Source organism: Manacus candei, unplaced genomic scaffold, assembly GCF_025592945.1.
Source record: "Manacus candei isolate 608988 ecotype Guabito, Panama unplaced genomic scaffold, ASM2559294v1 h1tg000046l, whole genome shotgun sequence".
Lineage (NCBI taxonomy): Eukaryota > Metazoa > Chordata > Aves > Passeriformes > Pipridae > Manacus > Manacus candei.
In genome coordinates, this window is record NW_026138094.1 from 15325001 (window position 1) to 15352796 (window position 27796).

Here is a 27796-nt window from a genome sequence, read left to right on the forward strand (position 1 = left end):
TACTTTTATTACAGCTTTTTTTTTAAAGCCAAAAGTCTGATTTCTTTGCAATCTGTACCAAAGGGGTTCCTGAATCCAGTTTGAGGGGGGGCTTTCCTTGTTTTGCAGGGTATTCCCAACGCATCCGTGAGCACATCCCTGATCTTGCTGTGCAGCAGAACATGCAGATGGGAAGGCTGTGTGACATCCTGGGTATGTGAGGAGCTCCTGGCTCCTGCTTTTTGATTATTTGCCCACAGTTGGGACTAAAAGAAAAACCACACGAGGACTCTTTGTGTTCCTGTTAAATATGGAGCACAGAGAAGGAATTTATCTGCTGGGGAGTTTTGCTCCTGTCCACGTTATTCATAAAAAAAAAAACCTGCTGGTTCCTCCTGCCTCTGTGATAAGGTAAAGCAGCCTCATCCTGTGACATGCTGAGCACCACAAAGTGTTTAGTGTTCTACAAAATTAGGTAGCTAATTCTGTTAGTGCTCATTCAGGCTCACAGGGAGAGAAAGATGTGTTAGAAAAGAGCAAGCCCTTATTTAAACCAATTTTTTTTAACATCAGCAAATGAGACAAAAGACATCCATTTAAAAGTTATTGGTTTGTTGGTTTTTTTTCCTGACAGTCCTCTTTTAACCAAAGCAGGGAAGGATATTATGTATATATCAGTGACCAACTTCATTGGCTCCCTGGAATGACATACTTTGCATGATTCATATATATTTCAGTATCATTATTATTTTATAAATGCCATTTAGGAAGTTTGTAACCAAAATGTATTAGAGCCAGAAATTTACAGTTGCCTAAAATAATAATGTAATTGCCTTTATATATTATCTGGGCACCAATATTGGGTTTTTTTTCCACAGTACAGTTTTTGGGGGGTTTTTTGTTTGTTTTTTTAACGTAGGGGATTTTTTGGCCATAAAATGATAGAAATTTAAAGGGACAAAGTCACACATTAAACAGGCATTTTTTTCTCATGTGTGAACATGAAAATTGATTCTACTGTAAATCAGACCATGAGGAAGATAGGAAGCAGTGAAATATTAACTCAGTTATTATCTAAATCAGATGCTTTACCTGTGCCTGGCGGAGGGGCACTGAGATTTACCACTTTGGTTCTCTTTTTCTTTGGAAAAGCAGAGGATTTCTTTGCTGGCTGGGAGTTAATCTGTCCCTGGAACCACACTGTGTCCAAAGGAGATTTGTACCTGTCTTTATAGGGCAGTGCTAAGAGTAGTAAAATGTTTTGCAGCGTTTTATTCCCCAAATTCACTGGAGTTTGTCCATTTTTGACAGTGCCTTCAGCATCACGGCCCTCCTTGGCAACTACTTTGTGCCCTGGCTGGTAAATTTTCAGGCTCATTGTGCAGTGAAATGAGGAAATGCCTAAAAGCAAGAGAGTACTGACTGATGAACAGTTCTTTTAATTATTTTTAAAAGTTATCTGGTAATGAACTGGATTATATAGAGTGATTGTGGGCTCTGTACTACTTTTAATACCTCAGTTGAGGTTCTGGCCTTACTTTTTAATGTGGATTGTTTTCCTGCAGCTCTGTAGCAAAACTAAGAGAATGAATGGAATCTCTTATTCCTTTCCAACATAAGGCTCAGGCTTTCCTTATCCAATCCCTGGTTTGCTGCTGATTCATTCCCATGGAATAGCAGTTTTCCCTGGCACTTCCCAGTGCACAGTAAAACAATGAAAGACTTCCCACTGCTTTGGATCACAATCTGGGAGTGCTCTTTGCAGTGTATTCTATTGATGTTACAAGGCCCATTCATTCATTAGCCCATCTATTAACATGAATATTTTAGCAGAGCAGAGTAGTTAAAATTTTCCAAAACAGCATCTATTTAAAGGTTTTCTCACCTCTAAGTGTCTTTCAGCCCGAGCTGTTTTCCAGGCAGAAAAGCAGATTTCCACACCGTGGTGTTCGACTGATCTGCACATTCACATGCCCAGCAATAGTTCTTAATGATTTCCCACCGTGAGCTTTTCTGGGAACAGGAATAGGAACAGGCCCTGGAAAATCCAGGCAGCATTAGGAAATTGCAATTTCACCAGCTTTCTAAACTGAAGAGCTCAGTTTTATAATTTCCTGCTGTTGATGGGGTGTATTTTTAAAGCAGCTCAATTCCCACTGATGTTCGTGTGAGTCGGGCAGAGGAATCCCCCTGCAACACTTCCCAAATCCTGCCCCAATGTGTGCTGCAGACTGAGTCCTGAAAACAGCCCCTTCCTTGGGTTGCTGACCTGTCTTCAGAGAAATGCAGAAGCACAGAAAAAGCACTTAAAGCACTAAGATCTGGGAATTAGCCCCCGTGTTTATCTGCAGTGCTCTTTGAGGGAAGCTGTTTGTTAGCAAAGCGTCAGGAGCGATGGGGTTGTGTTGGGAAGGGGGTTCACCTTTCTCCCAGTAATGAACACTGTGCCCCTTTGTTTCAGATGCCAACGTGGACGTCATCTACATCTGCCCCCTTCCTCTGAGTGAGGAGTTACTGCAGTATTACAATAAACTCCTGGGTCTGCAGGCAGCTGTTAGATCTGGGAACCCCGAGGACATGGGTGACCTGCAGGACAGGTTCAGAATTCTCACCCCTGAAGCTATAAACAGCTTCCCCGTGAGTTTGTCTCCTAATTACTACAGCTTGAGGGATGCAGTAAAATTAAATTGGAAATTTTATAACTTGCAACGCTCTGGTACACATCAGTGAAATATTATTGCAAGTTTAAGGGCTTTACTGATTAGACTACTAGTTAGAGCATTGGAAATAAATATCCTGGTTTAGCTTTATAGGCTTGGTTGAGATAGTCCTATATTGGCTATTTGTAGGCTGCTGTCCCTCCTAACTGTATGCTTGGGACTGGGAAGTTGATAGATTTATATCTCTAAGCAAATCATAGCAATAAACCATTCTTATTACTCAAACTTTATCTCTGGGTAGCCCAGCATTCAATCATTGCTGTGTTTGCACTGTTTCTTGCAATTAAATCCAGTGCAGAGCTTCTTAAAGAACAGAACTTAAACCAAGTTAGGTGATAATACAGAAATATTGGTTTGGAACAGAACAGAATAATACAGAAATATTAGTTCCAATAATACAGAAAGAAGGGTTCCAGAAAAATAGTAATACAGAAATATTAGTTCCAATAATACAGAAAGAAGGGTTCCAGAATAATACATAATAATACAGAAATCTTAGTTCCAAACCTGTCCATTCAGGTTTAACTCCATGTGCTAAAACATGATCTAAAAAGAGACCTTAGTTAATGTACTCTGTGTACAGTGTTTGTAAAAATGCTGCAGTGCAGTGAAGACTTTTTACAGTGAATTGTTTTATATTGTAAATATTAAATCTACGGTGTCTTAGCTGGGATTTGATTTTTGTGAAACTTTGTGGCAGATTTAGGGTCTTTGCTTGGAGCCCTGCTGCTGTTTTTAATATTTCTTTTTCTTTTTAAATTGCATTTTAACAACTGTAGCTGATTTTTCTCTGGATACAGAGTCATTTTCCAGTACTAACTACCAAATATTGGTGTATTAGTGGTGAATTCTGTCTGGGAAGATGGGCCATCCCACGTTTTGGGTGATAGCAGGTTGAGGTTCACCCTTGGCTCTTTAGTTTATACACAAAATCCTCAAATTAGCTTGTTTTCATGAACCATGTGTTCTTTACCTTCTAATAACTGATGTGTCCAAGGGATAGATCTTCTGTGCAGAGAGGAATCTGTGCTCAGAACTGATCCTTGGCTTCACTGCCAGTTTTGGGTGGGTAGGAGTTTGAGCTTTGTAAGTTCTTTTTAAGGATCTTTCCTCTGGGTTATTTAACAAAAAGCTTTTGTTGCACTTAATGTATCTACATTTATACCTAATGAATGCAAGTGTGGCTTGAAGGCCACCTTAGCAGGCTCCTTTAGAAGCACAAATCAGTCTTGTCTAGTTTTCCAGCAGTTTTGGTGGGACTGGATGGAAGGAAAAGCTGTGGGAAAGACAGAGATGGTCCTGATCTTCCCCAAGCAGAGGATCAAACCTGGATGGTGCTGGCTTTGCTCCTCGTGAGGAGACTGATTGGAAGGGCAGCTCCTCTGATCTTGAGGAGTCTCAAACAGAACAATAACCAAGAACCAGCCCTTTGGTTCATCTCCTGACTGTTCCGGGCAGTCCTGCAGGAATTCTGAGGATTCCTCAGTCCTGCTTTTCCCTGCTCTCCCTCCCACTACCATATATCATGGCAGCCATACTTTTAAAGCAGGAATGAACCAGATTTTACAGCCTGTTTCCTGCACTCCTTAATTAACTGTAAAATCCATTATTGAGAGACACAAAGCAAATCCCATCCCTCCATCCCCACTCGTGGCCCCAGGGAGGGAGTGACCGGGGCTGGGAATTGATCCCCTTCTCTCCATGGCACAGCTCTGGAACCTATGGAATGGAACCTATGGAATGGGGCAGCTCCCTGTGCTCAGGAAACACAGGGGTCAGAACCTGGTTACAACACTCATGGAAGGGAAAAGGCTTCGGGAAACTTGTTTGTTGTTCTTAATGTCCTTAAACTTCTGTGGTTCCCTTTTTCCTACTGGAATTTTGGAGAGTATCCCATTTCTCTGACTGATGTTCTCCCTGTCCTTGCAGTGTCTGCTCCTTTGCAGAGAGGTTTGGGCATTTTGTGGAGCTGTGTTTTCTCTGAGAAAGCACTGAGAAGAGACAGAAGGGATTCCTTTTGCCCACTTCCAGGGGCTCCTCCATCTCATTTTCCAGCATCATCTCCATCCTAGTGATGGAATCAAGATTTATACTTCAGTCCCTGTGAAGGAACATCCAGGACTTGGAAGGAAAATATTCTGGGTTCTCCAGCCCTGGAAATGCCAAGAAAATCCAGGATTTACACTATCCTGAAAAGGAATACCTCCTGACTGAGGCCTAAATTGGATGAAATCTCAGTGGGGAGATGATTTGCTTCTTGTTAGGATTATGATTTGTTTATGACAATATTGTTTATGACAATCCATACATGTGGATTTCTCTTGTACCCCTTTTCCATCCCTCTGTGTCTCTTATCTCAGTGCACCTCTATATTTTTGGGAAGATAATTAGGATGTCTGCAGATAGAAAACATTGATGAGGCTTCACCTGCCATGACCAGTGTCTAGTTTAAATTCAGAGGTTATAGGATATGTCACGAGGAGCTTGTTCAGCAAAGGATCTTCTTTTTTAGGAGAAATTAAAAATTCCTTCCAAAAAGTTGGAACCCTTGTACTTTCAAAAGGCACAAAACTACTCCCCTCTCCTCGAGTCCTCTGCAGTTGTTTAGGGTTAGTTGTTAGTGGAATGGAAATGTATGTCCCCAGTAATTTAATGTGAGCACCGAAAGCTTTTGTAAATCAAAGTGTTTTATTCTCAGGGAATCATTTAAAATACCACTGAACTGTATGTGAAATCCTTTCCCTGCCGTTGAGGGTGGGGGTGTTCTTAATTTTTGTATTGATTTTCAGGAGCTTTAGAGTTAAACCATGCCAGGAGTGTTGCTGAGATGAATCACTATTATCCAAAGGCCACCAGCCTCTCTGCCGACTGACAGAAGGATAATTCCACATGGATCAAATAAATACAGATGTGGAGTAATTAGTTCTATTCCCAATGAGGCCATTTCCAACACACTAAAGATGTGCACGATTATGGAGCCTCACCCCAACAGCTTTTATCAATTTAAACTGCTAAGCTACAGGATGGGTCATAACCCAGCCTGCTATTAATAATGGATTTATTGTGGGCAACGGCAGGAATCAGGTTCACGGGGTAGGAAAAACACCTTTTAACAAGAGTGATGCTCTCTTTCTCCAGCAGCACCACATGTGCCTGGCCACTCAGCTCAAGTACAGTCCCAAGACAATGCAGAGGATCCAGGTTCTCCTCCAGAGCAGGGATGCCTACGTGGTTGGGGGGGTTCCCCACGCCGATGACCTGGCGGTGGCCGACATGCTCGACGTGCCCGTGCTGGGCCCAGGGCCAGAGGTGGCTCAGCTCTACGGCACCAAGTCTGGCAGTAAAAGGATTTTTGCCAGTGCTTGTGTGCCAACCCCTCCTGGAGAATCTGACATCCACAGCAGGGAGCAGGTAAGCAGGGCGTGCCCTGGGGTGTGACAACGGGCGCTTGGTGGGGTGCAAATCTGGATAGTTTATCTGGTGATTGGAGCCTCACTGGGTCTGGTCAAGGCTTGTGTGAGGTTGGGTTCTTTCTTGCCTCTAACTGACCAATGAAATGCACTTTGTGCCCTAGTCAGGAAGGAATACAATTCCTCTGGGATTCTTCATGGTGTCTTGAGAATATATGTGTGTTTGGTCCAGTGATTGCAGAAGTTTGTGCTGCTGCTCCATGGGTGAAGTTATGGCCTCAATGAATTAGTGCTACCAGAGACTGAAGGTAGAACAAGGATTTCTGGGAAAATGAAGGGAAAATTTCTTCCACTTATGCAACCAGCTGTTCAAATGGAGGTTCCCTGAGCACCTTTGCAGCTGAGCATCTTTGTACCCAACCTATCATTGCTAAATTCATTGACCTTGTTGGCATGACCAGCAAGACAAGAACAAAAGATCCCTAAATTAAAATTACGAGGCACAGGACTTTTCTGTGCTGTGTTTCCATGTTTATTTTGCAGGCAGTGCCTCAATATTTTATTCTTTAAGCTGATGTTGCAATTTGCAATGCTATGTCTAAGTGGGATGTTTTAAAAACACTTTCGTGGCGTTGTGACATCTGCAGGAAAATAATCATTGCCAAGGTTTGTGGGTATTCCTGCTTCTTCAAGAGGCTTTTCACATTGCTTTGCTCTTTATTAATCACCTTTAACACTGAACAATCCAAGCTGCACAAATACATTGCAACTTCCATAGCAGATGAAACAAATATATGATCAATGACCTGAAAAACAGCTGCTTGATTTATTTGATTCACGTAAATTATTTAACAGGACTTTTGGTTCTCACCACAGGGTTAGGGAAGTTTTACTTCTGTTGTTTCCTTGTATGAAATATTGACATTTTAGGTTAAATAATCAAAGCAAGGTGACACTATGGTAAAGCACAATTCAATTTTCACTTAAAGATAGCACATAATTCTTTGTGATTGGTGCAGTCTTTACAGTATTATTGATCCTTTTCATTACTGTAGGGGAGCCATCAAGAAAAACACATTTATGTGATTCTCAAAAGCTACAAATGGAACACATGTAATTGTATTTTAGGTCAATCTTAAAAATGTAAATCTAAAAAAGAAGGAAACAAAAGCCCCCCAAATTACTATGTAAAATGTAGAAGACTGTAGCCAATGCACCAAGATCTGATAATACTTTTACCAGGTTCAAAGTCATTTGCAGCTTCTAAGAAGCTAATTGCATCCTACACCAGCTGGGCAAAAGGCATTTTAAAGCCATTTAAATCTGGGTACATACACAAATAAATAATTAGCATTTTTATAAAGCCTGCCTGGTAACTCCTTCCTACATTTATAACCTTGTAATGTACTCTCCAGTAGGAGAATTTCACAGCTGTTTTGGCTGGTGGGAAACTCTGGCACATTTTTGTCTCCATTTTGCAAATAGTGTCGTCCATCCCGTGTTGTTCCCTGTCACAAACATTTATTGAGCAGTTCTGATTATCCAAAACCTCAGATCCTCAGCAGACAAAGAAGCTTGGGCAGGCAAATCCCTCTCTGCAGAATACAGGGATGCAACTCCAGCATGAAGGCCGTGGAGCCTTCACCAAAAACCATCCAGGGTTGTTTTCATTGTGTATCCAAACAGCTGTAAAAACACAGGCATCTCTGAGAAAATGAAACCATGTTTAGAAAATGAAACCATATTTAGAAAATGAACTTTTGAGTCCAAATGTTTGAGAGCTGGGAGCCTGAGGAAGGGTTTGATGTTGTCATTTGTGCTGTTGTTGCTCCCCAGCTGATCCGTGCCCTGAGCCAGCTCGTCGTGGACAGCGTGGAAGTGCAGCGCTGGGTGTTGAAGATGAATGAGGAACGTGGAGGAAATGGCACTGCCTACTGTGATGTGATTTCCCACTTGGAATGCTACCACTGGCTCCAGAAGGAATGGCAGAGCCACGGCCCTGAGGGGTGGAGTAGGAGCCAGGCACGTGTAAGTAACAAAAGAGCACCTTGGTTGTTGTGTCAATGGCCCACTGAGGTTCCTCCTCACTTAAATCTCTTCTCTGGGCCTTCATTTTAAGGCAAATGTTGGTTATTGCAATCCAGACTGGCTTGTACAAAGCAATAGGTAACACTTAAATATTCCAAACTATAAATGAATGATGGCATTCTAACTGTGGGATACCTTGTGTGGCATAACACTTCATTCCTATGCAACAATGGGCACATTTTACACAGGTTTTATCCAAAGTGAGGACACAGAAGTGAAAGTATATAGACAGCAGAGCCTATTTAATTCTGTAATTAAAACTGTAGACTTCTAACCTCAGTCCTACAAACATATCTGTAGCAAATGCTATCAAAAGACAATATGATAAACTAGGATAGTTCAGCATGCATTTTCATCATAGAAACATAGAAATTTGGAATTATTGGAACAAAGAGCTGGATTTAGTTGAACAACACTAATTTGAAGCCACATACAAACCGATTGGTTTTAAATCTGTTTCTCTGAGGATTATTTTTTCTGTCCATTTTGCCTCACTAATAGCCTTTAAACCTTTATGAGACAGAACACTTGAGGTCTTGGAGATCATTAGACTCCTGCAAGTTTCATGGGTGTTTAGGTAAGGAGAGAGATCTATAAATATTTAACTGAGGGAAACATTATAGCATGAACTCAGGCACTTGTAGATTCCTAAGAATCCCCAGGATTGAGAGGCTGGAAGATGATACATTTCAACCTCAGAAAAATCCATATGAAACCAGCCTTCATTAGTTCTGGCATTCAGAGAACTATTTGTAGTTTAAATATTCATTGGTATTTAAATGTGTTAATTTCAATAAGCATTTGATATTTCTGTATATCTTGCCAAATTCATTCCTAATGTAATGGTTTTAAAGCCGGAAGGAATGTATCCAGAAAAATTGTTTAATTTACATAAACTACTCATTATAGCTCTTCTGATTTTTTTAATTCCATCAAAACTGTTTTGAAATTTGGGGTTGATTGAATTATATTGTGTATTAAAATTTCAAATTGTGCTGATTACAGTTCTGCTGCATTTGACAACTGCAAAGTAATTCCACATTATAAAGCAGAGTTTATGATATAAAGCTGAAGGGCTAATTTCTAATCTGCTGAAGATCCCTCACTCCCTGCAAGTCAGGCAGGATAAAGAGCCCTGGAGAGCCATCCCAGTGGGAGCATTGCCTGGGATATAAAGCTGATGGTATATCCAGGTCCTGCTCCCACCTCCTGAGTCATGGCAGCAGACAGGACTCAGCAAGTCCAGTTCTTTGCTGGTGTAAATTCCCGATATAAGTGGCATTCCCTAGTGTTGGTATTCCCATTGCTATGCCTTTTTAATTCCTTTCTGGCCAAGTGACTCTGCATGAAGGACACAGTGATCCCAACCTTTCTTTGGTTTCCCTTTATACTCCAGTGACCTTAAGCTTTGATGCAACCACGAATCTACCCATTAACCACCCCCTTAAACATAAACCCCTGTTGGAAGTTGGGAAATATATCAGGAAATTAGATGAAATTTATTATTCCATGAGTCAGCAGGAAAGCTTCCAGAAATCCAACCCAAGATTAGAGTGGACTTTGGCAAAGTGTTGCCCAGAGAAGCTGTGGCTGCCCCATCCCTGGAAGTGTCCAAGGCCAGGTCGGATGAACTCAGAGCACCCTGGGCTAGTGGAAGGTGTCCCTGCCCGTGGCCTGGGGTGGAATGAGATGAGCTTTAAGACCCCTCCCAACCCAAATCATTCCATGATTCCATGACTCTAAAGTGCTGCTGTTTTGAACACCTTGAGTACGTGTGTTCACATTTTCCTGCCTCCCTCGTTTACCCTCTTTTTGTAGCGCAGGAGACCTTTTGAGTACAATGAACTGCATCTCTGCTGAGCCTCACCATCGAGAGCAGAGGATTAAAATCCTCCTTTGTTAAGGAACACCGTAGTAATGATACACATTTCAACATCAAAGCAGCAGTTTGTGAGCACAGGAATGCTTTAATGTCCTGTTGCAGTGGGGAGACCTGTTCCTTTTGATAATGAAGACGTCGTGTCACCGGCGTCGGCTGCCACACACAAAATGTGTGCTGGCAGGTTATTAAAAAATTCAGCTTCTTGATGAAAGACTATCCTGCAGGCAAGGAGTACAGTGAAAAGCCTCTCCATTCTGGTAGAATTATTAGAAATGAGAATATGACTGTGAGCACTAAATTATGTTAATACTTACAAATAGCATCATTTGCATAGCAGTTTAAGACACGACACCCAGATTTTCCTCAGTGGCATGTAGCAGGCAACAGATTAAAAATAATGTACTTTGCGAGTTTGAACTGTGGCAAAATCTCTTCCAGCTGAAAATGAAGCTGATTTTAGAGTCCTCATTTCAAATAGCACGTTGGGCAAAGCCAAGTGCAGGGCAGGGTTATGGATGGGTTTCACCTTGTTAACTTAATGCAGCCTCTGAGTTATCTGAACAATTAATTTGCAACTGCATGAAGAGTTGAATTCATAAACTGCATGAATGTCTCTGGAAGTCCATCAGCTTACTGTGCACTGCTGAAACTTGTCAGCACATAAAAAAATTCATCCCAAGGCCCAGAATCCAAGGATATTCAACATCCAGGGAACTGCTGCCTCCACGGGTGCACGTTTGGCAGTTGTGAGGTTGGTTGTGGAGATATTTTCCAGTGTGGAAAAGAATATCAGGATCTGGCCCTAGTTCTGTGCAAAGAGATCAGTGAGTATTGAGGCTCCTCAGCAGTTTAATTGTATCCTGTCCTGTGAACAACTGTTGTAAGGAGCAAACAAATGCATTTTTTACATATGCATGTAAAGTGCTCTTCTGCCATTCTAAAATGATTTTCCAGCCTCTCTTCTGTACAAAGTCAAGCTTCACTTAGTCCATGTGTAGCAGCAAAATTGGTTTTGCTGCTGTAAGAGTAAGCAAATAATTTTTTGAAATATCTAGACAAAGATATCCATGATAATTATTAATATATGCTATTCCAGAGTGTGTAAGAAGCTGGGCATTTTGCTCTTGTTGAGAGTCAGCACTTCAGTTTTTGGGAAATCTCACCTAAACTTATGTGGATCCTTGCTGGGAGACTATAAAGTCATGGAAAATCATTGTTATTGCTGACAGTCTCTGGCTTAGAGGGATTCTGAGCTGCCAGTGGTTGAGGCTGGGTGAGTATCTGAGGAGTGGATATGATTGCTCTGTTCTTATGCTTCCCTGAATATTCTGAATTTTGGGACTCAAAATGTCACCTCCGGCTCCCAGATTCCTCTTCCCTAGTAGAGGAATGATTACAGGAAAGACAACATCACTTTCCTGTTAATCTTGCCTTTTTTCTTCTTTTAAAAATTCCCCTTTTACATCAAATAATACAGGACTGTGCAGCATCCCATCCTCTTGTATAACTATAGAACTCTAAATAGTAAATCACTGGATAAATCACTGGATAAATCACTACTGAAATTAATTTTAGAGTTATCTTTTATTACACTGTGACTTAATTAACCACCAGGACCAGCAACAGGATGTGAGTTTATCTGCAGCGAGTCTAAAGATAAATCTAAAGTCTCCAGATCATGCTGGAGACAAAAAATATAAAGAGCTGAAAACCCAAGAATAGAACAAGACACAGAAAAACAAGCAACAAATACTCTCTCAATAAACCATTATGATTGGCCAGAGCTACACAACCATTTCAAAACTCTCCATTAAGTATCTGTTATAGGAAAAAAAAAGTGATTTAATGTCCTTGGGCAGCCCCTGTTAGAAGTGGGAGTGTTTGAATCTCATTCAGGATTTTGTCTCTGTTCTCCTTATAATTTGGTTAATTCACTAAAATGAGGAAATCAAAATCTTTTCAGAAGATGACAAATACAGAAAATGCAACTTTTAGTCTGAGCAAACATTTGGATGCTGGTTGCAGGATTTTGCATGGATTGCTAGTGGAAAATAGTAATGCAAAATGCTGAGTGTGCCCTTTAAATAAAACATTTTTGCTCAGCTTTTGAAAGTCCTCTAATAAATAATAGGGAAACTTTGGGATTACCTGGAAACCAGGAATAGTGGGGAGCAGATTATTTTGTGGTTGAATGAATTCCATGCACTCTAAGAAAACTGAAGCTTCCATCCCACATCCTGTTTCTTTACTGAGTTAAGGAATTCAGAGTATTTGTTTGCCAGCCTGTCAGAATAAAACCAACCAAAATACCACCAAAAATGTCATTTTAGAAATATGGCACTGCCAGCACACTCCTTCCTGACCTTCTCTGAACACAGTAGAGCTTCTAACAGTGCTTTTTTTTCCTGATTTCTTTTTTAAAATTGATCTTAATGTAATACCTAAAGCCTCCCCAGGGAGTTCTTAAGGACTCTTTTGTACACATGGAATTGCAGGTGTGGTATTTTTCCAGCCTGAAGAGGGCCAGAAACTCTGACAGATCTACAGAAAATGCATTTACAGCATTTTGACAGGTTTTTAACATTTCTTTTAACTGATATTGTGTTTAAGAGGAGAAGAAAAAGAACCCAAAGAAAATTTTTTTTGTCCTTCTGAAATCACATTTCTGGAATTCATTAGAATCCTTTCTTTAGAGATACAGGCCAGAAAGGAGGGCAAGTCACAAAAGTGCACTAAACTTAAAGAGATTGCAACTAAATTAATTGAGAAAATAATTTTAATCTGAGGGCATCAGAATTGTTTGTGCATTTGCAGAGAACTTATTAAAACACAGAAAAGATGCCTTCAAATATTGCTTTTTTTTTTTTGGTATAAGGATTAACATCCCAGTGTCCTGATCTTCAGAAAGAGATTGATTGTATAAAAAAATAGAGCTGCAGGTTGTTTTGTAGTGTGAACACTCCATCCTAAATAAGTGAAATATTCGTTGTCTGGAGTTCTCTTAGTTTATTAATAGATCTGTGTGTCTGCCATGATGTTGTTTCTGGTGATTCTCAAATCTCAGGCAAAATAGGGGATTAGAATATCTAGATAGGAGCAGGTGATTCTCAAATCTCTGAGGTAAAATAGGGGATTAAAATCAATAGAATCAGGTGGTTGTCAAATCTCTGAGGTAAAATAGGGGATTGGAAGAGAGAGAATCAGGTGACTCTCAAATCTGAGGTGAAATTGGGGATTAAAATAAGTAGAATCAGGTGATTCTCAAATGTCTGAGGTAAAATAGGGATTGGAATAGAGAGAATCAGGTGATTTTCAAATCTGAGGTAAAATTTGGGATTAAAATAAGTAGAATCAGGTGATTCTCAAATCTGAGGTAAAATAGGGGATTAAAATAAGTAGAATCAGATGATTCTCAAATCTGAGGTAAAATTGGGGATTAGAATAGAGAGAATCAGGTGACTCTCAAATCTCTGAGGTAAAATAGGTGATTGGAATAGAGAGAATCAGATGATTCTCAAATCTGAGGTAAAATAAGTCATTAAAATAAATAGAATCAGGTGACTCTCAAATCTGAGGTAAAATAAAACCAAATTGTGTCCCTTGGTTAAATTGAAGCCCTGTCCCTGTTCCCAGCCCGCACCCATCGGCTCTGCAGCAGTTGGGCTGTGTCCTATTGATTTAATCTGCTCCTAATCAGTACATAAAGCTATAGGCCTGCAGTGTTAATTTTTCATATGCTTACAAAGTACCCTTTGATTTTCTGTCACGCGTTAATTACAGCGTTTTGCCATTAAATAGGAAGCTTTGTGTAAACTAATTACTAGGTAATCATTGTGTACCGCGAGCGTGCTGCTCGTACCTTTTATTTTATCCTAAAAACACACACATCTCGCAGTCTGGAACCACTATACCTTCCAGCCATTAGCTCTCACTAATTCATAGCATTATTGTGGGAAGATTGTAGGAGTTGTAATTGTTGTGGTATCAGTGCTGTTAATTACCGGAGTAAACAGTTGAAATGGTGCCAAGGTCTATTGTACAAGGCAGAGGAAAGGAGGTTTAAATGTTACTTCCACCATCTGGGGACTGGAGGAGAGGCAAATGCTAGAAAACAGCAGTGAGGCAATATCAGAACTCCAGCTCCGGGGTTTGAGGCCATATGGATCCAGAATATTTTGAATCAATTGAATTTAAGTGCCAGTTTGTAGCAATAACAGCGTGGAAGGAGAGGATAAAGCAAGAGCACTAAAGAAATCTGAAATGTGGTAATGTTGTCGCAGCCAATAAAGTGCCTGCTTGGATTATTTTAAAAATGTTTGTTTTGCTGAAATCCAGAAAGTAACACATAGGCAACTCTGGGAATAAAAGGAGTTGAAGTGTGTGCTGTTTGTGGAACACAATGCAGGTTTTGTCTGACAATTCCTGTAGCATTACAGCAATTGCCATAAAATTCCTGGGAAGTGACTGTGGGTTTTCTATATGATGCTTTTCTTCTTTCTGAAATCACATCTTTTGGAATTCATTAGAATCCTTTCTGTAGAGATACAAGCCAGACAGGAGGACAAGTCACAAAAGTGCACTAAATTTACGGAGATTAAAACTAAATTAATTGGGAAAACAATATTAATCTGAGGGCATCCGAGTTGTTTTGTGCATTTACAGAGATCTCATTAAAATAGAGAAAAGATGCCTTCAAATATTACTTTTTTTTTTTTGTATGAGAGTTAACTTCCTAATGTCCTGAACCTACAAATGCTGCATTTGAAATAATTATATGATTGGTTTTTTAAAGAGAGATTTTTGAAGGGCACGATAATTGTTTTCTTTGCTCTGAAGGGAGATGTGGGGAACCTGGAAAATGCAGAAGCTGCACCTCACACGAGGCACATTTTTCTGCATAAGCCAGCAATGCAAGTGGATATTTTGGATTAAAATAGCAAACTAATGACTAAGATTATACTAATTTCTAATTAGCATGCTGTACATAAAAATGCAGAATTCTTTGAGAAGTTCATAGCCCTTTCAGGATCCTTTTTGTTGCTGATTTTTGGCAGCACGGGCTGCAGTCATTTGATATTTGATTTCCCTGCATATATTGTTCTCCAAGCTGAACAGGGATCTGGGAGCATATTGTGCTGCCAGTTTAGGAGTGTTCCGAGGAAATGGGAAGGATCTCTCGTCCTAAACAATCCTGGTTTATTTATTTTTTATTGGTCTGTTAGCAGATGTTGGAGTAGTTCAGGGCACAATGTAAAACATGTGCTTTTCAATGGATGGTAAATAGGAAAGTGCACAATGAAAGGAGCAATTGGGAGAGGGTTTGGACCGGGGCACGGGGGGGGGGGGGGGTTTGTGGAGGTTTTTTTGTGTGTGGCTGTGGCTGAATTTAGAATTAAAAGAAGTGCTTGATCTTTATATATTGAAATCCTCAGCGTGCGGGGTGACAGCGTGAGCCAGACGAGAAACCCGCGGCCCCATGTGGTGTGAAAAAAGGAACAGCAGTTTAAGTGCTGCAAAGTTGAAAGGGAACCGAGCTCCTTGTTCTCCTAGTCACGGGAAGAGGCTGTTTTGTGCTGCTGGATTGAAGCGTGGCAGATGTGCCTCAGCCCCACAAAAAGCCCCCGGAGCCGGAGCGACCCCGGCCCCGTGTCCAGCCCCGCAGGGAAGGAAGGGCCGAGCTCCGAGGAGGCGCTCGGAGATAATCCCAGTAAAGAGCGGAATTCTGAGCGCTGCTCCCACCATTCCCCTTAATGCCAGTGGCAGCCCCGTTTGCCAGGCAGCTGAAATGGCCCATTAGCTATCAGGGAAAATTGTCTTTGCTCCTTTCAGCAGATGGAGCAAATATTTTACAAAGCAATTTTACATAGGAAAAACATTTGTGTGGCTGGGTAATGACGGCTGTTTTACATGATGGTACCTTCGCTCCCGACGCCCTTTCCTGGCTCGTGCAAAGGCAAAATTGGCACTTTTTAATTTTAAAATTTGCAGTTAACGACGAAATGCCTGGGCTTTAAATCAGGTGGCAAACTTTAAGTAGATAGAGGGCGTTCAGTGTGTCGCTTCCAAAACCATTTCCATTTTTATAAACTTCTCACATTGTTCTGCTCGCTGCTGTAAATTGTGTTCCTGGCCAGCGTGTACCTATCTGAATTAGGAAAAAAAGTATCAAATCGGTTTAATTTGCAAAATAGGAAATAATGAAGGATGTTTGGACGGTCAGAAGCAGTTACTGGGCTCTCCCACATTTGCTGGTGTCACTGAGGATATCAGAATAAGCTGGGCTGGACCAGTTCCCATCAAGGCAGCTGGAATAAGTTCTCCCAGCTCCACTGATCGCAGCAGAAAGGATTTACTTGTAAATGGTAGGAATTGTCATAGTGCCATCCAAGTGGCATAAATTGCCATGGCTTCATTGACTTCAGCAGAGCTGTGGCAGTTTGTATCACTCAGGATCTCTGCTGGTTTCATTCCTCTCTGGCCCACTCAGCTTTACTTATTTGGAGTTACTTTCTTCACTCTATTTGCTTGCAAGGTCTAAATAATTTCCTTTCCATCTGATTTTTAGCTAAAAAGCCCTGGGTCTTTGTCATGCTTTCTCCTGCTCTGCAGCCTCTTTCTGTCCCTAGGTCTTTCTTCCTATTTCTAAGTGTATTTCTTCTTCCTATTTATTTACTTCTTTTCTCTTCTCAACAGGCTTTTCTTTGCTGCCTGATCTGTCTCCAGCAGATTTCCTACCAGTGCCTTCAACATCTGCCACATTTGATCTTAATTTTTTGTTGCAACTGCTATTCTAAGAAAGCCTTTTGAAATTCAGCTTGCAGAAGGGTGAGAAATTATTTTATATTTAGTGGGGGAAAGGTGTATTTTTTTTCCCTCTTTCATACTTGTTCATTGTTATAAAAAGGTGCAAAACCAATTTGGATAATTTAAAGATCTGAAGATTTTTACAAGGCATAAACAGTACTTGGGTTGCTGCTTTTTTACTGGTACTGAGAAACATCAGCTGAAAGATTTGAACAAATGCTCCCAGTTTCTGTTGAACCTGTGATCCTGGATTGTTTTGGGCCACACCAAGAGCTAAAACATTGGTAAGCTCTGCTGGAAATACCCTGCAATTTAAATGGAATTAGCCAGCCAAGCACTCCTCCTTTTAAAAGGTTTGACTTCACGAGTCAGTGTTGGATCCAGGCTTGAATTTGCCTACTGAAACTCCCTATAATCAGGATTATTGCCTTTTTAGAGCTTACAGTTGCAAAATACCTCCAACTGGAATTCCAGGTGCTCATCCTTAAAGAGCAGTTCCCGACTCCAAAACAGCTCTGTCTGAAAGGAGATACAGCTCAGAATGGTTGAAAAGGAGAGTTGTCCCACTGCACCTGCTCTTAGTTTAATGTCACTTACACAAGCTTGGTCACAGCATTCCCAAATGCTTCTACATATCCACCATTTGTTTTTCCCCCCTGTGATTTATCAAAAGCTTCCAGGCAGCCATTGCACACCCCTCTCTTGGTTTGTTTTTATATTTCTGTTTAAATTGCCCAAAACCCAAAGTCATCAGATCTCAGGGCTGAGGCTGGGAGTGACAGAGGTATCTCTGAAGGCACTGCCAGCTGCAGACTGATTTGTGGGGCAGCAATTCCCTGACATCCATCATGGCTCACATCCCTCTCCAAAGCCACATTTATTCCCACCAAGTGATGAACCACCTCAGCCTGTGACTTGTTGGCTCAGCAATAATTCAACACAAATACAAACCAAGGCAAGGCCAACTGATATTTGCTCACTGCTCTGCTGTGTCAGTCAGCTGAGCCATCCAAACCCTAAATTCCTTACAGATCATAAGGAAATGAGCAGTGAAAAACCTGAAGGTGGGTAAATTCTGAGCTTGGATCTCATGTTTGATGTGCTCCTTTGTTTTTGCCATGAAGTTGTGCTGCTTAGTGTACTGATATACTGACTTAAACCCATTTTTAACATTTTTTCTGAGATGTTTAAAGTCAACAACACACTTTTCTCCTTGTTGTATGATGGGAGCCCACACAGCCCAGATCAGCATTGTTTTCTAAGCCTTTTAATATTTTTAAGGCATTTTTTTCCTCAATTCCATGTGAGGTAAGGACAGGAATTGTCCCCCTTTGTGACTGGACAGACAGAAAATCCTTTTCCTGGAGTCTCCTTCAGACTGCAGTCAGGAACAAGGGGTATCCACCTTGTACACAAAGTTGATCCCTAATTGCCCAGTTGCCCTGCAAGACTGTGGCTGCCCCATCCCTGGAAGTCTTCAAGGCCAGACTGGATGAACTTGGAGCAACCTGGGATAGTGGAAGATATCCCTGCCCTTGGCAGGGGGTGAACAGGATGAGCTTTAAGGTCCTTCCAACCCAAACCATCCTGTGATTCTAATCATTGGTCCATCCTCCTCATTCTGGTAAATAAATCCCAGGAAGCTGAGTTTGAATTTGTAGTTTTGGTTACGTCACGCCAGGACAAAGCCCATCTCTTCAAACTCACTGCTCTGGAAAAATAACTTTAATGTTTTATTTCCTATTCTTAGCTGGCAGCCATAAAGTTTTATCCCCTTCCTCCAGAGCTCAAGATAAAATGGCTGTGGCTTAGGACATTGTCAGGATCAGAGAAGGGCTGGTCATCTGCTGGAGCCCAGGGTGCTGAGGAGAGAGGGTGTAAAACAGAAGCCAAGAGCCCCAGGGGAAGCAGGAGGAGGCTCATGAAGCAGCAAGAAAAGGAGCCTGAAGCAATGGAGTCAAGGTCCTTGCACTTTATATGCATGTGTACTCTGGGACATTGGGAACAGTAAAAGCAATGTTACTTTCTGTATTTAATGGGATTGCTTTGTGTGTTTGTGTGTGTGTGAACAAAGAATTTAAAACCAGGAAAAAAGCTGGTTTAGTTATGGAATGACTAATCAAATTCTGCCAAAGACAGAGGCACATACACACTTGGGAATTTGGTGCAGATAGTTTACAGAGTGGAAAAGGTTATTTATTTAACTAAAGAGTGTTTGGGTTGATATAAGAGCTTAACCATAGAACTAGTCCAACTATTGCTGGCACATGTGACTATTTCAATATGCTGCCTCAAAATACAAGCAATGCAGAAGTTATTGACTGCTGCTATTGATCCCAAGCAGTTACCAAGTACTTGGCATTTTCACTTGCCAGATCCAATTATTGATATAAATTATAATGCAAGAGCTGCTGTGCTGAGGGGGGGATTGCCTCTCAGAGAAGGACACGTTCCTGCAGGAAGGAAGAGGAGTAAGCACAAAAATTAAAAAAGGCTTCCTGACTGTGGGTAAACAGTAACCACATTTTTTTTTTTTTTTAGCCTGTTGGAGGCCTGGTTTTTAATCACCCCACAAGCAGTTTTCATTTCTGTAGTAAAATTGCTTGTGGTTCTATTTAATTTGTTTCTGCAGGAGCTGGCTTTGGTGAAGATCTCCCAGGAGCTGCCGGGCCTTTTAGCACAGCACGTACAGCCAGTCAATGAGAAACGATTCCCTACATGGGAAAAATTCCTCCAAACATTCCTCACTCAAGGTAAATAAGACTGCAAAGTCGCTGGGAAGTGTTATAAGGAGTAATTATACCATATTGTATGCCATATTCTTGTTAATCTCGGGCCCATTTAAATATTTATCTCCTTTTATTTCTCCATTATGCTTCAAATGTTCATTTACCAATGAATTATAGGCCACTGTTTGATCATTCATATGTCCTATCCAAGCTTTGAACTTATATTAATCCTGGATTACCTTTCTCACGTGATTCTGAATCCATAAGCACCAATTCCTTTATCCTTGGGCACTGTACTAAAGGCTGGTTGGGAAAGGGCTTTAGGGAATTCCAGCAGAAAGAGAATATTTCATATATAAATTTCATGCACTTCTTTATCTGTGGAAGAGACAAGAATGAGTCAAAGCTTTGAAAGTATTTTTAGTTAACACATCTAGTACCAATTTCATTACACAGTAGTTCATCCTGACTAAATGAGCTCTGGCATCACGTGCAATAAAAAGGGAAATCCAGAATGCCAAGTGGTTTTCTTTGTGATTTTCCTGTGGAAAACCATGCTGGAAGTTGTCAAATCCACACCAAATTCTTCATGTGGATGAATACCACAGGGCAGACTCTTATCTGAGACCATCCTATGGATGGGAGTCTCCAGGATTAGTTCACAGCAGGAGACACCACTTCCCCCAAGATCCCAACGTTGTATTTCCCAGCTGTTCTGGGCCTGGTGTTTAGCTGGATTCACTCACACTACCCCAGAACATGTTTCTCCAGTCAGATATGGGTTATATCCAGTTGGGAAGTGGAACTGAAAAGCCACTGGTTGAACTCTACAGTGCAATGGTAGATGAGGTGTCTCCTTTCTCCTCCAAGAGATCCACTGGAGCTCTGCTGCTCCCCTTCCATTCATTTCCTTGCTGTATCCCTGCAGTGCCTGAGCACAGAAGGAGCTGGTGGCTTCACTCTGTGCACTCTGAGTTGTGGATTTGCTCCCAAGTTCATAGAATCACAGAATCAACTGGGTTGGAAGGGACCTCCCAGATCATCCAGTCCAACCCTTGATCCAACCCCGCCGTGGTTCCCAGCCCATGGCACTGATGCCACATCCAGTCTGTCCTTAAACACCTCCAGGGACGGAGAATCCACCCCTTCCCTGGGCAGCCCATTCCAGTGGCTGAGCACCCTCTCTGCAAAGAAATTCTTTCTAATATCCAACCTAAACCTCCCCTGGCACAGCTGCAGACCCAGCCCTCTTGTCTTGCTGATGGTTGCCTGGGAAAAGAGACCAACCCCCCCCCGGCTCCCCCTTCCTGTCAGGGAGTTGCAGAGAGTGAGGAGGTCTCCCCTGAGCCTCCTCTTCTCCAGGCTGAACAGCCCCAGCTCCCTCAGCCTCTCCTCACAGCACTTGTGCTCCAGACCCTTCCCCAGCCTCGTTGCTCTTCCCTGTACCTGCTCCAGCCCCTCAATGCCCTTCCTGAGCTGAGGGCCCAGAACTGGACACAGCACTCCAGGGGTGGCCTCACCAGCGCTGAATCCAGGGGAAGAATCACTTCCCTGGCCCTGTTGGCCACACTGTCCCTGATCCAGGCCAGGATCCATTGGCCTTCTTGGCCACCTGGGCACACTGCTGGCTCCTGCTCAGCTATTCCATTTCTTCCCAGGTGGAGTGATCGAAGCCTTCCCGCCCTCCAACACCATCACCACCCTGACGGTGGATCTGCTGATAGAGCCAACAGGAGAGATCAGGATCGTGTCCTCTGGGGACCAGCTCCACGCTGAGGGGCCCTTCAGATCCTCTGGGAGCTCCATCCCACAGCGCTCCGTGGATCCAGCGGTTCTCAGCTCGCTCTGCTGGAGAATTGGGGACACCTGTAGATCTAAAGGGGTGCTTGGCTACTTCTCCGTTGACTTCGTGGCTTTCACCCATCCCCAAACCATGGAGCAGCAGGTGAGTTACTTCACACTGTTCCCTGAGATCAAGGAATGTGTTTTTCTGTGGAATTCCAACCAGGAGAAAGCTTTGCCCTTTGCAGCAAACTGTATTTCCAAGCTTTTGGATGAGAGGGAGAATGTGGGTGCTCTAAAAACAGCATGACATTTAGACCTGATGCATCTCCTTGTTTTTCACTCTCCTGACATTGTTTTGTTTTTCACTCCTCTGGCATTGTTTTCTTCTAGAATCTTCAGTGAGGACCCTCAGTGTTGTGACTGTAAAAGGGAACATCCCTGTATTTAAAGGCTGTGGGGGGAATAGGTGGATTTTGAGGAGGTGGGGTGGCTGTTTCTCCCAGGGGTCTGAAAACCACTTGTGTGGAGTGAGAAAAGGCTTTGAACACAAGGGTTGTATTTAAACCCAAAGAGTTACATGTGGTACCTATTGGCAAAAGCAGTGCTGTGACAATTATATCCAGTTTAAGCTCAGAGAAGGCTTAAAATCAGGATTTTGGTAACTAAAACCACTGTAAGGTGACTGTGGTGAACCAGAGAATTGGAATGATCGTAGAATCCTGGAATGATTTGGGTTGGAAGGGACCTTTAAGCCCTTTCATTCCACCCCCTGCCATGGTGGAACCTTTCACTATCCCAGGTTTCTCCAAGTTCATCCAGCCTGGCCTTGGACACTTCCAGGGATCCAGGGGCAGCCACAGCTTCTCTGTGCCAGTGCCACACCACCCTTAGAGTAGTTTGTTGGCTCTGGAATACAGATCCCAGTCACATTTGACTCCCAAAGTGTGTTTAGGCACACATTGTAATTAGAACTGCAGATAAGCCATGTTGGACAACTTCCATGGAAAGTTGCTTTGGAAAGATTAAGGGATGACTTCCTTCACCCACAGAAGTCCAGGGAGTTGTGCCACTGGTTTCCCTCAAGCCAGGAGTTCACTGAAACCCAGGAATGCTTCCTAGATTATTGAAGTTATGCCATTTCCTGGCACGAACAAGGACATATTAAATCAGTCAGTGTTTCTTGTGGCCTCTTAGAATTCCTGTCTGCCCTGTCTTGGTTTTCTTCCCTTGTTTTCAGTTGATTCTACCTTACTATCTCCTATGTTTGTCAGCATGTACCACAACTTTAGCATTATTTAAGCACAGGTTTTTAAATTTAACTAGATGTAGAGGCAATTAATGGGGCCATCTGTCTTGTGAGAGGGAGATCACACAAAGGATTGTGTTCCTGAAAGCACTATTTTTTTGGCAAACAAGAAATCCTATTAAACTCTCAGAACATTTGCTCACTGATTTCACAAGTGCCCACTTAAATGCAGTAGCTGAAAGGCTCAGATGCATTTCCTGGAAGTACCAGATACTTAGGAATTCTTTCCAAGTGTATTTTACAGAAAATATCAACCTTTGGAGCACTGGGAGCAAAGGGGCTCCGTGGTGGATAAGGGACAATGTGTGTTGTCAAACACAACTCAATGGGAAGGCAGAGCCTTGGCTGCCCTGAGCACCCCAGCAGGGATGCAAGGGGCAGAGAAATGGTGTGGAGACTCCACACAATTCCCTGTTTGCCTCAGGAATCTGGTTCTATCTCAGCTAAAAGCATCTGTGTCTTGTTCCCGAGGGAAGGGAGGTGGAGACACGCTGTTTTCAAGGGGAAGAAGTGGAGGAGGAGAAGAATTAGGACTGAATCACTTCTGATTCTCACTTTATTTTCCCAAATTGATCATTCAGAGCAAGGCCTTGACCCCTCAGAGTGAAATCCTGCCCAGTGTTGAGTGTCTGCTGCTCAGACCCCAACTTGTCAAGGAGCTCACTTAATGGAGTGGGACTGCTGGAATGCATAACCTTCCTTACATCCACAGTTCTGTGAACAGATAATTTGGAGAAACAGGGTCCTCAGCCACCTTTTCCATGGATCTGATGGCTTTTACACAGTCCCAACCCTTGGTAGGAGTAGTGAGGGAACGTTGGATAAGCAGCTGAGGTTGGACACATTCCCGACGTGTCTGAAGGTCTCTCCAGACAGTGGAGCATTTCCTAGGTGTTATTTTCAAACAAGAGCCACAGTGTTTCCATGAACCTTCTTCCAATCTTATATTGAGCAGGAAAGGGGAGTTCTAGAGCCCTGGAAGTGAAGTTTTTGGGCAGCACCAGCCCATCCCAGCAGCTGCCACGAGATGGCAGCCGGACAAGGGCCTCCCTGCCAGCGCTGCCGGAATCATCCACTCTCCTGCAAATGCTCAAAGTCATGAAAGCAGCTCTCCCTTCAACACCCAGGTTGCATTATAATATCTTATAATTGACATTTTTACAGTATCACCCAACCACTTCTTTAAAAGCAGCACTTGGGCTCTTTACAACAACACAAACATCAGTACCAGGCACAGAGAAAACAGTTAAACTGGGGGAAGAAAAGCTGTCATTTAGTAACTCCTTAAGAATTTATGTTTCCTTCTCGAGTTTGTGTTTTAAAGCTGAAGCATTTTGATGGAAGCTGTGAAGAATTCCAGTATAATTGTGGCTTTATTCACTGGAGGTGTCTTTGCCATGAAGTGCAGGCTCCTGAGCTGTGCTCACTGGAGGAGTCTCCTGGCAGCCTTTGTGACAGGGAGCAATTCCAGGCTTCGTCACAATTCCTTGGACAAACAGCCAGCAACTCTTGCAGGACATATTTCTAACTGATTTTTTTTTCTAGTGGTGGGATTCTGGGAAGTCCTAATCTGTGCTTTGCTTAGCTTGACCTAAAACCACTCTTAAATCAATCTAAAAATCTTAACTACTGCTTCTACCTTTGAACTTTGATTTGTGGTTTGATAATCAAATGTCAGTTCTAGATTTTACAAATGAGCTCTGTTCCAGTTTAATTTCTGAACAGAAGTGTCCTGAAAATCCCCAAATTTGAGGTGAAAGCTCCTTGTGTTATGCTAATTTTCCATGCAATCCTATCAGGATGTGACACTGACAGTCATAAATACCTATGTGCCCTGATTGTATGTTCTCAGGAAATGAGGATGGACTCAATAATCTGTTTGTTAATCTGTAGGATTGTATCATTCTTTACTTAAACTTGACCTTTGCCTAGGCCTTCCTCCAACAGCTCCTTATTTACTGGAGGAGATGATAATTTATCTGGTTATTAACTGCCTGACCTCCTCAGACATTGCTTTATGCACTATTGAAATATATTCATGAAATAATAAATAAAAACCCAACCACAAAACACCAGAGCTCAGATTCAGATTTTCAAGGCATTCTAGGAGCTCTGGACACCTGTTTTTATTACTTCAGAGGAAAACTTGTTGCAATCCAATAGATGTTACTAGAAAGCTACACTTAAAAGAACAGCCCAAACTAGTAAGTAGATCTGATGTGGTTGTGCTTCATTATATGTGGCCCTAATGCTGATTATTTCTCACAGGGAAATAAAAATAAGAGAGGGGAGAGTCAAATACACCAAAATCCTCAGGAAACAACACTTACTGGTGAGAAGAAATCAAGAAGTCATCAACTAACAGAGTCCCCCTAATTAGAATTCCTCAGACAAAAATATCAAGGATTCTGGTGCTCTTTTCTCCATTACAGTTAATTTTAGGTCCTTAAACTCAAGGGACACCAGTATGGTCAAGATGTGATATAATGAGCTGCCCCTTTCCCTTTGGGAATATGTATGGATATATTATTGGTGGAAGGTGCCAGGCTGACAGAGCCAGCAGGCAGATTCCCACTGCTAATTCCAGAACCAGGAGCACCACAGGGAGCTGCAGAGCCTTTGTCTTCACAGCTCAGGCCTGGCCCAACTTCCAGCCTTGCTCAGAACTACCAAAAATGTCGCCTGTGATTTTCCAAAGAGCATTTGTGACTTCAGGAACTACAGTGTGGCTTGGAAATTGTTCCATTCAAGAATTCAGTCTGCTAGTTACTAATTATCTCTCATTTGAACTAAGAAAATGGGGAAAATTATCCCTAAAAATAAAGGCAGACCCCTTGCCCAGGCCAGCCCTGTGTGTTTCCCTTGTCTGGAGCAGCACAAAGGGGATTTAAAGGGCACTTCTGGGTTTCCATGGCAAAAGGGAATCCCCTGCTAGGATAAAGCTGGAATCTTGTGCCATCTGATCCTTCTTCCTTTCTGCCCACCTTAGGGATGTTCTGGGACACATCCAGGGCAGGAAGGGACATGGCCACAGTATCGTGTTCTCTGACAATCCTGAGCCAGGAAAACAATCCTTGGGGGTGATCCCAGCTGGCACAGAGAAGTGACCATTTGGCTGCTTTAAGTTGCAGCAGGGGTGGTTTATCCCCAGGCTCAGGCCTGGAATGGGAGGAGGTGGACAGGTGGCTTCCAGCCACGTTCTCCTTCCTCCTCCTCGTGCTGCTGGAGCCCTCACCTTATATTAAAAATGCAAAATATCTGATGACTTTATGCAGAATGTAACCGTGACTGAAGCTTAAAGGAGGTGTTCAGAGCTCTCCTTTGTTTGAGTAACAACAGGGGAAGGGATGGACACCTTTCATCCACCCTGTAGATCCAAACCCTTATTTCCCAGGCAGCAGCAAGAGGGTGGTTGGTCTGAGATGGTGAAGCCACATCTGAAGCGATTAGCTGAGTAAACAGAAACTCCTTAAAATAGCATTTGGGTGATACCAGGATCTGCAGCAGAAAACTTGCCTTGCTAAAACCTTTTTCTCCTCTTTTTTTGGGCAAGCTGGGCCATCCCCTGGAGGAGGGGATCCGAGAGCACTTCTGTCCTTCCCAGAGCAGCGACTGGGAAGGTGCCAGTGGGCACTGGAGCCAGGCTGGCATGCTGGGGCTTTGTTTAGATGGATGTGAAATGCACCACACGAGTAATTAATGGCTGTCTTCTCTACATCTGAAATTAAAACAATGTCACTTGTATTTTAATTGTAGTTACTGACAACATGGGATTTGTTGAGTAACTCTTGCACGACGGACGTGCTGCCCCACGCTTGGTGTGCTTTGTCTGAATCCCTGGGAGGGTGCAATGAATTTATTTAGTGCTAATGGCTGGTTAGGTTTGCCAGGCTGCTTTTTTTAATGCTTTATCTGCTGTTAAATGCTCACCCCGTTCCCTAAATGTTGCCAGATGCGCTTCAGTCACAGGGACATCTTTGATTAACTTTTTTTGTGGCCCACCTTCAGCCCAGCTCGTCTCCTGCACCTCTATTTGGGCATCAATAAATCCTCCAAGGTGTGAATTTTGAGGTCAGAGCAATGCAGGTGTAAGATCAGGGTCTGAATTAGGAGCACCCAGTTCCCTTTGAGCTGGACAGTCCTCAGGTATCCGAGATTTCCAAGAGTCCCTGGTCCCCTCATGCAGCTCTGCCACCTCCTTCTGGGGACAAAGTTTTTACTGGGAATCTAAAACCCAGCTCAAATAAGATCAAAGAAACACTGAAACAGACTTGTTGATAGTATTTATAATAATATTTATCAAAATTAATGTAACACTCCTGTAATATAACTAGTTTATAACTATGATTTGACTCGTTGAAAAGGCTGGCACATACTGGAAAAGTACAAATCGCCGGGAAAGTTCCTCCCTGTCTCTCAGGAGTGATGATAAACAATAAATTATTGAAGAAAATTAAACTTTATAATTGGGGAACATTCCCTATTACTGAGCAAAGGCAGCCATTAGCATCCTATTTGCATCTGGTACCGTGCAGCAGGAAATATTTAAGTTGACAAATAGGATATTTAATACAGCAACAGATACTTGGCAGTTGGATATTAACAACTGTTACTGGGGTGATTTATTCCCCATTATCCAAAGGGCATTACTGTGTGCATATGATTCTGAAATTAACTCCAGTTTTCCAAGAGGCCTTGGCTGCCTGACCCCTTAATATCCTTATAATGATGCCATTTACCATTCAAGGGCTTAGTCAAGTTGTTCACTGGGAGATTTGTTTTAAGGGGTCCACTGGAGGGCAGATCTTGGTGTGTGGGAACATTTCTCACCGGCACAGGAGCCACAAGGATTTTTTTTTTAAGTGGGAAAAACTCACCGGGAAAACCAAGGTCAGGTTATTGGGGAAGAGGAGCCTTGCAGAAGGAGTTCATGGTACTTCCCCCTGCCTCATAAATCCTGCCTGAAAAATTATTTCTACAGTTAGAGAAGAGTTCTGATTGTTCCTAGTTGGAAGTGGTTTGTAGAACCATGAAATCCTGGAATGGTTTGGGTGGGAAGGGACCTTAAAGCTCATCCCATCCAACCCCCTGCC

The 27796-nt window shown here is 42.4% G+C and overlaps 1 protein-coding gene across 9 annotated transcripts in view; it reads left to right on the forward strand.

Annotated features, from left to right (window-relative positions):
• Nucleotides 1-27796, forward strand: part of IQCH (IQ motif containing H) — a 53221-nt gene that overhangs the window by 16505 nt on the left and 8920 nt on the right. For 8 of the 9 annotated variants that reach the window (XM_051796863.1, XM_051796862.1, XM_051796859.1 and 5 more), the window contains 6 exons: nucleotides 109-192; nucleotides 2441-2616; nucleotides 5838-6110; nucleotides 7946-8137; nucleotides 19516-19636; nucleotides 21271-21557. In XM_051796863.1, the coding sequence (XP_051652823.1) occupies nucleotides 109-192; nucleotides 2441-2616; nucleotides 5838-6110; nucleotides 7946-8137; nucleotides 19516-19636; nucleotides 21271-21557 (1133 nt within the window). The remainder of the gene's footprint in view (nucleotides 1-108; nucleotides 193-2440; nucleotides 2617-5837; nucleotides 6111-7945; nucleotides 8138-19515; nucleotides 19637-21270; nucleotides 21558-27796) is intronic. The other variant, XM_051796861.1, reaches the window with a different exon arrangement.